The 13,426-nt window shown below is 46.5% G+C and overlaps 1 protein-coding gene across 1 annotated transcript in view; it reads right to left on the bottom strand.

Annotated features, from left to right (window-relative positions):
* LOC131293304 (uncharacterized) overlaps positions 1-2,254 on the bottom strand; it is a 109,974-nt gene extending 107,720 nt beyond the window's left edge. The window contains exon 1 of the mRNA XM_058321384.1: positions 1,560-2,254. Coding sequence (XP_058177367.1) covers positions 1,560-2,254 — 695 coding nt within the window. The remainder of the gene's footprint in view (positions 1-1,559) is intronic.
* Positions 2,255-13,426: the final 11,172 nt, after the last annotated feature.

Genomic DNA, 13,426 nt, shown 5'->3' with positions numbered 1-13,426 from the left:
CAGTGCTGGAATGTAGCACGGCGATAGACGGATGCCTTCAGCCTCGGTACAGATGGCCATCTTCTGCCTCAGATAGAAAACGAGCATGCCGTAAAGTCCCAACTCCAACTCCTTGGACAACACCAGTAAGTCAGGAATTTCTGGTTACCACAGTACGGGTTAGCAAAGCTATCGTTACGGCGAGGTGTTAATGCTAATGTTTTGATGCTTCCCAACGTTCTCTCCCAAAGACGAACTTCAAACGGAACTCCATGGACATTTGATTGTGGTATAAATTACTTTAATCAGTAACCCTTATGCGGGCTGGACCGGTTAAACTCCGGGAAGGAAAGTAGCATGCGGTGCAATTATCTCATCCTGGGCACTCTCTCGGTGGCCCCAATTAGCAGTCCCGTAACCACAAAACACCGGGTAACACCTTGGTTTCATGCCTAGAGATTAACTTACCACTTGCTACGCGTCGGTCACGTTTTGACCGGATGAACGTTATCGGATAACACCGGGCCTGCAGATGAAATGCGTGCGAATGCGTGACCACCGAACACTGCCCGGATCCGGCTCTAGGACTCGGGCGGGTTTAATCCAGAACGAAACAAGTTCCTGCGAAGTGCAAACGGTGTACTCTTTCGAAGGCGTAACAGCTCGGGTAGATTTCAAGACCCGGGCGCCTCGTTATTGCCACCCGAGGAGATATATCCCTTAAACGCTTCTAATTACTACGCCCGAGAGCAGATCGAACGTTACCGGTGGCGAATGAGAAGGCTACTTGTATGCCGATTTAGCAGGATGGAGGATTGGGAAAAAGTCTAAGAGGCTTTCGAACCGTCACCGTTAGGCACGTGCCTCACTGGTCTTGGTCTGTTTTAGCGACGTTGACGACGACGACACGCATGGATTCATAACAAAGCCTTCGTGCCGTGGGCCGACGGTGAAGTTCTGAGGCGACCATCGCCACCGAGTTTACTGCATTGCCGTCAATCAACGGACTTCTTTCAAACCTGGGCCATACGGCCGTTTGTCTTGTGTTCTTGGAAATGATGGATATTTCGAGGCGTCTAAATGCCAATTTGCCGAGTAATTGCGTAGGCATTTCGTATTCCGGTGGAAAACACATGCCCTGGCGTAAAGCGACAATGAATGGTCCTTCCGGTTTCTCTTCGGACGAATGAAATTTTCGCTTGTTTGATGTCTCTGCCGCATTCTAGCTAAATAAAATAACTTTTCGCTAGATCACGTGAAAGATAGGACGTCAAGTTGGTCTCGATAGGGCAAATGTCGCTCCAGAATTGTCTCGAACATGCTACAAAACACTTTGCGACTGAATGCCTAATACTTGGCGGAAACAGGTGCTTTTTAACTGCAGCAATTAGGAAGTTTCAAAGAAAATACCATGTCGTTCTAAACCAGACATTGGTGCTCTATTGGGGAAATGTCAACCACCATGATTTGTTAAATTCAATTTAAACTATTACTCATGTTGATGCAATAAATACTAATAGAAATGAAGGTATGATAAATGCCTTACGTAATACAATTTGATTAAGGTTAGGAATACTTACGAGAAGTCCGGCTTGGCGTAGCAGTTGCCGAGGAACCGGCAGTGCAGCGCGTTGCAAGTTTGCGACTTGACCGCGTCCACCTCGTACGTGATGTTGAAGCCGTACACATCCAGCAGCCGGTCCAGCGCGCGAAGGTGCGTTCCGTACAGGCTGTCCATGGTGAAGCGCACCTCCAGGTACGGGCTGTTGAAGCGAAGCCACGGCACGCTGGTCACGTCGTCCTCGCTCAGCTCGTACACGTTCATGCTCGGCACTTTGTAGTCGTCGCTGTAGTACATGTACTCGGTGAAACGCAACCCACCGAGGACGTACTGCTGCGTCAGGTACACCACGATCGAAATGTTCGCCCCAACGATGGCCGACGCGTCGATGATCCAGCTGCAGCTGATCGGCACCGGGAAGCGGGCGGGAAAGTTGGGCGTCGCGATGACCCCGTGCGGGGCGGTCAACGTCCCACCACCGCACAGCTGCGACGAGGCGGCCGATGACGGGCCCTGGTGCGCGTCGCGATGCTCCATCCGGATCAGGGCCGGTTCCCGGGCCGAACCGAGTTCGCCACAACCGAGCGGCAGAAGGGCCACTAGCAGCACCAACAACGCCGCCAGCGGCCGAACACGATCGGACGCAACACTCGGCCGCACCGGGAACATCCGGTTGGATCGCGAACCGTACAGTCGGGGCGATCCGGGCGTCATAACCTCACTTGCCCGTCCCGTGCATCGCGAGCGCCCCGCTCTACTCGTTCGTTCGTTGTGCGCTCCGACGCTGGCAACACTGCCGTGGCTTGCACTGACGTTTCCTGCCAAAACAATCGATCCGAGTAGTCGTCGAACGTAGCGTGCTGTTTTGGGTTGTTTAGTTTCGATCTTTTTCCAACGCTGCCCACATTAACCGAAAAAACCCTTCTCAAACCGGAAATTTATGAGCCACACACTGACAGGTACATTCAATATACCCGCTCGTTAGTCATTAGTGGTGTCGGTTAGTAAATGAAGCTTCCACTTTCCCCCAGATAACTGCACCGATAACACTCTGTCTCACGTCTCCTACTTCCAGCGCGATCTGAAAATGAAATTGAAGAAGACGGAAAAACCGAATGAAAAACAATTAAGCACCCCAATGACGGCATTTGAGAAGGATATGGTAGATAAAACGGCAGAGTGGAGCTGCTCGGCGCAACGATTGGGAAACAGTAGTAAGTAAATTAAAAATTCTATTTTGTACCATCGTTGATTGAAAATTGATGGCCGATGCGGTTGCTGGCGGGTTAATGGTTTGTGTGTTTCATTTTTGCGATGCGGATGAGCTTGGTTAACTTCCGTCCGTATCCGGTACTCCCCTTTCCCGGTGGTAAATGGCACCACAAACAGCTTCCAGCGTGCTTCCGTACCGCAGCCTTCGCTTCCTCATCGCTATCGATAACAACCAGCTCGTAAATTAATGATACCACTTCGTTCGTGTCCATAAAACACGTAAACAGACCGTTTTTGAACCTGGCGGAATCCATCAGCAGGCATCAGCGGGAACGGTAAGCATGACCGGACGGAACGGTTTATATTATTTCTGCATCCAAAACTGCATCCTTCCGCGTTATGCACGCGCGTGTACATTTTGTGGGCGTGCTGCATTTGCGCATTTGTTTACATTATGCATTAACCCGTTGACTCAACCGGCGGGGGGAATGTCAGCGTTTGGCATCGGTGGTCAGGTTCTTTGTTGCTGCATTCGTTGGCAGCAGGGGCGGCATGTCATGTATCAACGATCGAAAAGGAGCCCAGATATGCTATCAGCGGCAGCGTTTGTGGAGGTGTGGAAAAAAGGCTATGCTTAAAGCCTAGCGAACGTTGCCAATGGCACATTTGGTTCCGGCGTTTCGAACACACTAGATCCGCTTGAACGGTGTTTTAGCAGCCATAAATAAAGTGTTCATTAAACGCCGAACCGCACCTGAATGCGACGGTAACGATAGTGCAGTTGCATGAGAAATGAATTGCCGTTTGTTTTACCCCGTCGTCGGCAGCAAAGTTTAATGTGCTGGTGACGTTTTTACTGCATTCTGGGTGCAATTAAATAGATAATATCAATTAAAGAGGTATTGAACTTCACGGTACGGTGAATTGTCATGTGATGTTATTTCGTTTGATCTTTGAATCGGATCCAATTGGTGACCATCTGCAAATTGCGTCGAATTTTGAAAAATTGAATATCCTGAACAATTAATGTACAAACCAACATCGTGTCAAGCTTCTCATATCTTGTTTTATTGAGTAAGATACTAACAGGGCTTAAATGTACCAAGTGTCTTAGGTATCTAAAATAGTTTTAGCCAAGCTCCATAACAGGTCCAATTCGTTTCCAGTTTTCATTAACCAAAATCAAAGAAATTGGGCTGAAAGGTTTATTGACTTTGGAATCAATAAAAGGCTAACAGGAATATCGTCCAAACCAACGATCGGTTTCCGCCATCTTCGAGGTAATCGGATTGGAAGTTGTATCAACCTGACATTGAGAGCTGCCTCAAAGACGACCGCTCCAACTAATCGTTCGGGTAGAGGATTTCCGCAGTAAACTCCCACCACCGCTGGAAGAGTCAGATCGGAAGACGCTCGTCAGCCGCTCGGTTGGAGTTGCCGTTTGGTATCAGATCTGAACGAATCCACCGGCGAAGGAACATATTACATCGGGCAGGGGAAATTTAATCTTGCGGCAACCTTCACCCACTGGAGTAGTCGTAGTATCGAAGGAAAAGCATCCCGAGCCCCACCGCGAGAGGACCTGAGTCAGGGAGTATCCTAATTCGTCACTGGTGCACCAAAACCGCAACCTTTGTACACAGGCCCCGGGGAGGTGAAGAATGCCAAAATGGTAACAACTTAACGGATTACGTTACAACAGCTGCCAGCAATCGTCGATGCGAAGGAGGGCGAAGGGTGGGGAGCGATTCTAACCGTCATCGTCATGTTTATCGTGGAGAACTTTTACGCACAAATGTGAAAGCTACAGCGAAGGTCCGTGTTGTCGCGAGGAGAGATTTAGTTTTCCAGGACACCAGCCATCCGCTTCGCTAGGGGCAGAGAGAGGTCCGGGAAAGACGCATCTCAACTATGGGAAAAGATTTCTTTGCTTCACCGACGACATCGGGGCATCTTCTTGAGCCGACGTATGATCTCGACGGTTCTACCAACACTCCGTTGTTAGAGCTTCGCCCCCCGGCCGTACGCCCGTAAGGACACCGGGACAAGCGCTCGAAATTGCATTCCACCATGCGCGACAGGTGAGCATCGTAAAGCTGCCAAATGGTGACAATGTTCCCCCCGAATGTGTTTGTGCGCCATGAGTTTGTTGTGCGGTTGAGGAACGTATCAACACTTTCCTTTCGCTGCGTCGTATTTTGCCAAGGTATCTCCAGCGAGCAGTTTGTGCGGATGTCGGCGTCATAAAATCAGCATACATGTGGCCCTTTCCGGCGAACATTCCACCGGCGGTGGGTTACGAATGCCACTGACGTCCTTCGTTGACGCCCGGCGAACATACTTTGCGCCAGCAAATGCATTTACGGCGCTGTGAAAAGCACGGTTTAAGCGCGGCAGACGAAACGCTTTCCCACAACGACCGCATTCACCCACTTGTGCGAGAGTGCAAGTCAAGTTATTGTGATGAGAAATGGGCGGCGAAGGTTAAATTAAATGTTCCCTGCTCGAGGCTTGTAACTGTGTAGATTGATGCTATTTCGAGAGCTTGTTTACGCAAGGAGATCAAGAAATGACTTCCTTAGAAAAGGGTACATCATCCTTCGTTTGAATATCCAGGAAATGTCTTCATTTGTAACCATTGAACTCATACTAATTAAAGCTCTACTGGCTTGTTCCTTTGGTCATCTTTAGCGGTAGCTAATCTAGATCAATTTCAATCAATTTTCTTGAACCAATTAAAATACGAATATGACAATGGTTTTCATATCAATCAATTGCTCTTGATCAAATGATTGATTGTATGATAAGCAGTCTCGAGGAATCTTTAAATCGCAAGATAAATCAATCCTGTTTTAGTGCTTAAACACACTTTAATGAACTGGCAAATCAAAATCAATGCTTGAACTGTTCTATTATTTAATTCTGATATAATTTATATACTTGAACACCGCGACAGCCGGGGGTCCGCGACAGCCGAGCGGTAGCGCCGGTTAGAAAATCGACCCATGAGCGCCGGGGCTCACCACCTCGACGGCGTGGGTTCGAATCCCAACTGAGACCGGACCCTCCCCTGTACGACAGGGCTGACTATCCACGTACAACAGGGAAACAAGTCTCGTAAGCCCTTAACGGGCAGGCATGACCAAGAGGTCGTTACGCCAAGAAGAAGAAGAAGAAGACTTGAACACGAAAATAATTTAGATTTGACCAGAAATAAAACTTTATGATAACTGAATTGAGTTTCATGAGTTATGGTTGTTGATTAAATTAATTTAACGATCTCTTTTTATTTTTAAATATTTGAAAATGTATGTTTACTCAACATCAGTATTAAAGTGGAGGCTTCAGTTTTCTAGTGTTTGGCAGTATATTAAAAAGGTTTACAATAGTTGATACGACTTTTGGGCATTTTGAGCATTATTTTTTAAATTCATCAAATCATCTTTACATAAAAATAGTTCTAGCAATGCTGTAAACAATATTCTGTATTGCTATGACTTTGGAGCCTTCGTTTCTGTTTACTTATTACGTTTAAGGCTTTGTTTAGAAAAGATGATTACACATTTGTGGTTGGTTTCTGTAGACATTATTTGAAAACTAATACTGTTCACTAGAGCTAACGGCTACTTTCGGCCATCACTATGCGTGTTTATTGCTTTTCAATCCAATCAAATGGAAATGGAAGCCGAAAGTTGCGATACAATCTGCTCCCGTCCCATTGGTTCAATCGCTTATGCAGCCGGCAACGATGCTCGAGGTTGGATTTCATTTGTCTGATGCGTTTGACGATACGGCTAATGCCTAATCACACTTGCAACAGTTAGCTTTGTGCGCGCTAATGAACAATCTCGTTGATTATTCCTACTTTATGGCCTCCCGGGCGAAACCCCTCCCAGGGTCGACTTTCATGTTATGTTGACCCAACACAAAACAATCGAACCTCATCAGCATTCTTCGCTCGGACGCGGTGCACTCGGTGGTGTCGATGGGACGGTTCTGGAGTACTCGAACAAATGGCTTGACCAATTGGGCAAGCAGCAGCATCCGACCGAGCACGTTCCCAAACATTGACCCCCGATTCTACTGGGCATTGGGATTCTATTATGGAGGCGGGCATGGTAATGTTGTTGTCGGCGTGTAATTATGTAAATGATATTTGTCCAAACGCGAGTTCTTCGGAAGCATAAATTAGCAGCTCGTTGTCGTCGAATCGGTGTTGGTTGCTGGAATTCGAATGGCAATTCGATGGTTTTTCGATGCACCAAGGGTTGCAGCACGCCTCGCGGGGAAGGGAGAGGACTAACAAAATGCCACCCGCCATGAATCGCGCCGTAAACCCGATCGGCCGATCGGGGTTTAATGGGAAAATCAACCAAATCAAAACACGTCCCGCGAGTGTGCGTGCATCAGTGCGTCCGATAATAAAACAATACACTTTTGTGGCAAGGGAAAAATGTACCGACCCATTGGTGGTATTTGCACGTATGGGTGTGTGTATGTATACGTGTTTTGTTTCTCCGGGAAAATCCTATCAGCGATGCTATTTACATGCACAGTCGCAAATAGGGCCTAAAGTAAATTGAATCGAATTTTACGCATCTCCTCACGACACTCGTGTCATGAATAATTCCATGGTCCCGTCCGCTCCCCACCCTCCGGCCTCTGCTCTTACCCTCACGTTGATGACATGCTTTTCCACCTTCCGGTGGGTGACGATTGTTTGTTGATTTTATGACATTTATTTGATTAGAGAAAATTAAATGCCATCGGCTGACGGCGAACATTTCAGCTCAAATAACGAGGAAGGGGGGGAGGGAGGAGGCGGATTCTGCCAGCAGAAAAATCTCATCCAAGTGGTTTATCCTTTCCACTTCATTTTGCCGGTAATCGGAATCGCATTAACCGGGTGAGCATGAAAGGCGAGCAATGAATTTATCAGCGCTCGTGAACTGTTGAAGGCATTTGGTAAGAGAGTTTGTTGTGCCGTCCCGTTTTTATACACACACCTCAATCGAGTTGTTCCGGAGTGGGAAATGGGAAGATTCATCTGTCATCACTTAAAGGCGTTACCTGTGTCTCTTCGCGCCTGAAAGCACTGCCTTAAGTCGAGCGGTGCTTCCGGAAAGAGGCCCTCAGCGGCACTCGTCAGCCAGTTTGGTGTGCGATTCAATTATGGTGGCAACCTTTTCCGGGAAACTGGCAGCGAACCACGGGGCGGAGTTGGGAGTGCAAGGGCAAGATTGAAATAAATCAGAATGATGAATATGGCCCGGTGATCTCGACGGGCTTTCCGACGTCGTGGCAAAGTCTTTAACTTGTTTGGACTTGGCCGCAGAAACCACGGCTGAGGGAACAGTACCGTCACCAAATTCAATCATCGCCGGGACCCGGGGAAAATTGCCAGCCTGCCCGCGCGATTGCTTTTTGAGTGAGTGCGGCCAGCGTGGCCGGTCCTGCCCCCCCTCGCCGGTGTTTTCCTCTTCGGCTTGATGGGAAAATATGTTAACCTGCCTCGGATGGCACGGTGGTTCCAATTTATTCCGTGCCCGTACTCGCTTGCCGGGCGTCATCCATCGTGCTATCGTGCCATCATTATCGTCCTTACCATTGTTTGTCGTCAAGGGGGGAGAGCTTGAGGTTTGTGAGAAAAAGCAACCACAGCCCGAAGGGAAAACTGGTTTTGCCAGGCGCATTTACCGCAGACGGAAAGCCTACATGCCATGATAAAAGATGCTAGGAATCCGAAGCCAACGGTGTCCCCAAAGGGGAAGCCATGTCAATGAGGGACCGGGGGCCTGTCGGTGAAGCGTACCGAGAAAATCTGTCGCTCAAAGATAATCGAAAGACGCATACCTGGTTTCCTTTGGCCGTGGTTTTTCCCCTTAGAGGGCGACCCAGCGAGGGAGGAATTGTCACCAATGCACGTGTGTGTATGTGTGTGTCAGCCACCTTGGTTTGTATCGCCAAGGAAAACTCACCAGAAGGTGCCTTTCCTCTTGCCTTTCCTCGCACGCAAAGTGCTCGGAATGTCTTATCGACCCTGGCAGATGGCTTACCGAAGCACGTGAAAGGTAAACCATCATCTGTCAAGCGGGATGGACGAGGCGCTTCGATTCCGAGCAACAGCGGACATGGATGGGGCAAATCCCTGGCAAAGGTGCGAAAACTCATGCCACCGCACGCGCTTCGGAAGAAAAATTACCTTCCTCGGTGGCGAAGAAACCATTCGGAAGAAAAAAGCAATAAGGAAGTCTTTTGCCTGGCTCGGGGTATGGCGTTTACGCAGGGAAATCATCCATCGAATCGATCTTGTACAAATCCTTCCACGCGCGACGACAAAGCAACTAGCTAGAAAGAAAATGTCAAGGAAAACCCGGGACCCTGGGAGATTCTATCTTCCGAGCCCGGATTCATCATCTCGTCCTGTCACGGGAAGCTTCCCTTTTTGGAGCATTTCCGAGAAAACGTCAATAAACGATGGTATGTTTGATGCGGATGCGTATTAATTGGATTCTTCCCGATGCTCGGTGGTGGGCGGGGATGTTGAAAGGAACATTTCTAGGCGATGGCAAATCGATGACGTTTATGAGTAATGGGTTCCAATATGTTGACTCTTTTTTACCAAGAACTTCAGAGAACTATTTCAGCTATAGAAGAGAGAAGTAAATATTAGGGCGTAGGTTAGTAAATATTGAAATTAAAAGAGAAAAACTGCTCTTTAGTGTAATTTTTTTTACATTTTCCCTATAATTTCTACAGTTTATGCTTTAAGACTGGCCTGTTTGTGATATCTAAAGCACAACATTATGAATGTAAATAGCCCCATTGAAATGGCAGAACACATCAAACGCAGTAAAATGTTCGGTTTTACGAACTCGCTAAAGACCCGTGGTCAAATTAATCTTTGATGGGATTAACCGGGCGTTGTAAAACCCCTGCGACCATCTGGTGCTTTTAATAAGACGAAAGCGAAACGAGAAACGAAGAAGAAAATTGACGATAAATCCCATGGATTCGTGGCTCACGCAGGACGGAAAGGGTGAGGGGTTTGCCGATGAAAGCTTAATAATTAACGAGGATTTAGGATTATCATGACGACGCCCATTTCCGATTCCGGTTTACGGCCGGAAAATTGTACACGGTTGGAACTGTCTTGGTTGAGTGAAATTTTTGAATAGTGAGCTGACGGCTTATGAAGGTTACCATGCTGTTTTCAATGAATATTTTTCAGTTATATCAATTCAGCTTGGGAACGAGAATAGAGAAATATTTCTACCCCTTTTATTTGTTTTTAGTTACGACTTCAGTGCATCTTGTTTCATAATGTACGTATTGACCGTTTATTATTTATTCTCTTCATGCTGAAACGGGAGCTTAAAGATAAATAGCCATGTATATGAACAGTTTATATAAATTCGACCGGCAAATGTAAGGGGTGAACCGCTAATCAGCATAAAACTTTAAAGTGTACAACATGAAAATCAACCGTACCTCATCGCTAATCCATCGTCAACCAGCAGGAGAAGCAAGGCGATCGCACGACGCTAGCGATAAGCCAAAGTGTCACTAATTTTCACAACTGCCCATAAGCAGGCGCCCTTCCCTTGATACGAGTGGCGTGGTGGGGTGCGGTCAAAATTACCGGCAGTAACAATTTAACTGCCATGCCACTTTTTCTTCCCGCTTCCCAACCTCTGACACACGTCGTCGCTGTCGTTGTCATCCTCTTTGAAACCGTAAACTTTATTTACAACTTTACGATGCCTGTCAACGTGTCGCGGCGGTGGTCGTAAAAAGATTTATCAGAAGGCGAAATATCTTCCGTTTGTCAACTGGTTAGCGAATGACGACAACAGAAGTGGAAGATGAAGGTTTTTCCTTACATACTTTTAAAATCAAAACACGTCTTTGCAAGAAATGAAAATCTGTGCAAAGTAATATCAGTTTTGTTTGATAAAAGTTATAATACTGAAAGTAAAGCATCCCTCCGGAAATTGAGTTGAATTATATGTTTTAGCATACTATCTCTTATGTTTAAATAGTTAAACAAACAAAATATCATCTTTACATCACCAAAATTAAAATTCATCTTTATATCATCAAGGTAAACAGATTTCTTTGATTATGTTATCGATACTCCAACCAAGTGTTTGTGGAAAAACAAGTTTAATGATCGTTTCGTAAATAAAGAGATTTTTTTAAAAAGATAGCAGTTGATTCCATCTCGAGATTTGTCATCTAAATTTACAACAGCGTTCATGTTTCTTCTTTTCTGACAAATAAGTACCACTGTGACTTGGATACTAATACCATTACGAAGCAATGCAGTTTGTTTGGCATTCGTCTAGCCAAGTTTCGTCTGAAATAGTCACTCTGCATGTTTTCCACTTAGTTGTTTTTTTTTGTCTCCAATCAACTTCTATTTATTCGAGCTTCGAATAACGATAGAATCATAAAAGCGTCGGACCCAATTTCAATCCGATTAAAGTTGCTCCATACAATGTCGAAAAACGAAATATGGCCTACGATTTCCCAACTTCTCCCACATCTAGACATTCCCATATTTTACCCTGTTAAAACATTCGCCAGTGTTCGTGGCAGCTGTATCGAGCTGTATAATCCGTTTATTTTCTTCCACCCCTCACATACGGTTGGGTTTGATTTGAGAAATATTGTACCGTATGGAGTACATACTGGTTGATTTTTTGTTTATCTCTCAGTCTTTTTTTCGCCCCCACGAGCCTGCCAGTTAAATCACGCTTCACAAATGTTCGTACACACCCGTAGGAAGTGAAATCGTGAAAATGCGTCACAGTCAATTTGGTTTCAATACATTTTCACCTCACTCCCCGAAACGTACGATTTGGATGTATGGCGTATGGTGTTTGAAAATCTGATATTTCTTATCCTCGGTTTATCGAAACCCGATTTGACGTGTCTTCCTTCGCCTTCCGGGTAAGGCTTGCTATCCGGTTATCAGTTGACTATATTTTTTTCGAAAGGTGACAGGTGATTGATACACGGATAAGCAGCCGAAATCGTTGTCAAATCTTCCGACACACGCCTCGGGAGAAAAATCATTTTCAATTGAACCAGCGTTTCAGTTGCCCAATAATCGCCCACAATGTGGGCAGTCCTACGCCGAACAACGCTGACAGGAGGACAAAATGGAATCGTTCCACCAAAATTCCATAAATCCTCCGCCCTGTAAGCCACAACGAATCGAATTCGTTTCGTGGTTGGTGGGCGTTTAAAAGGACATTTAATTAAACCTAAGAACGTCCACAAAAACATTGAAGCTTTAACTTAATAAAGATGTACACTGACAAATGTTTAACTTTGCTACCTTTTTATTTGCATAGCTACCGAACGCAGGCTAGGTGCCAATGACGCCGATGGTGACCCGGGGTCGGGCTGCTGATGAAGTTGAATTATTTATCATCCCAACTTACGGACTGCTTAGGACGCCCATCCGCATGGCTTCATCCGACCGAGCCCAAGCAGTTCGGGGCAAGACTCAGGCATGCCGTTTCATCAGCAAACCAAATCCCAACAGTCTTTCGGTGGAAAGTCGAAACACAAGGGTGCCCTGGACGAGGATGAGGAGGAACAAAACGTGCTTCAACTGCTGAGGCGTCCGTATACACGCCCCAGGTCCAGAAAAGAAACAGAAAAACGAGCAAGACAATGCTACCCGGATAAGACGAGCCTGGGGAGATGGTTTGAGAATGACAGGCGGTTGAGAAAATACAAGGCAAGAAAAACTAAGGTGGTCACACAGGAGTCCCAAAATAACCATAAACGCGTCACTTCAAAAGAACCTGCACCAAGAGTAAACGGGTGGACCTGGAGGGGTGACACGGAAGGTAGAAGCTTTCAGGTTTCGTCGTAAAATGAGCCATTCTGTGCTTGGGTTGACCGGGTGGGGTAGCTGAAGCCCTGAAGTAACACGAGCGAACATTTACAAAACACTCAAGCGTTCAGCCAAAAATTTGTTTCCGCTTTTCTCGAGACCGGCCACTGGCGTTGCCGTTTGCCTGAAGAAATGGTGGCCACACAAAAAGCAACCCTGATGCCAGCGTCACTGTACGCGTGGAAAAGCTCGAAGAAGAATGATATTTTTCGTCACACTTCTTGCAACCGAGAAGGGAAGAAAAAGTGCGACCGTGATTCCGTCCACAAAATCTAATGACAGGTAGCATCAAGCAAACATGTCACCAAGGTGGAAGGTTGTGGTGAGGGGGTAGGGTAAGCCGCACGCAACGCTGGAAAACGGCAAGCAAACCATTTCCCGGCTAAATGTTTGTTTTGGGATTTTTGGTGCTTCCTGATTTTCTCCTTTTTTCCTTCCTCGAACGCGGGATAGACACCAACATCGCGGCCTCTTCTACGAGAAACAAGATGGGACCGCGATAATGGAACAGAAAAAGGTCGCGATTCGCAAAGCCGTGGCAGACCGTGGTCCGCAAGAGATTGACGTGAACGTGCGGTAACTAATGACGGTGGCTGAGGAGAAGGTTCAAAACTGGGCCGAGGTAGATGAGGTTGAAAATAAACAGTAAATTAAATGGAAAGACTAAGTCAACGTGTAGGCTTTTCGGAACGCCGACGAGTGGTAACCGTCCGACGGTGTAGATAAACACAATTAATGGCGAATTGTCTCTCGTGGGTTAC

This window comes from Anopheles ziemanni, chromosome 2 (assembly GCF_943734765.1).
Source record: "Anopheles ziemanni chromosome 2, idAnoZiCoDA_A2_x.2, whole genome shotgun sequence".
NCBI lineage: Eukaryota > Metazoa > Arthropoda > Insecta > Diptera > Culicidae > Anopheles > Anopheles ziemanni.
This window is presented reverse-complemented; position numbering and strand designations above follow the sequence as displayed.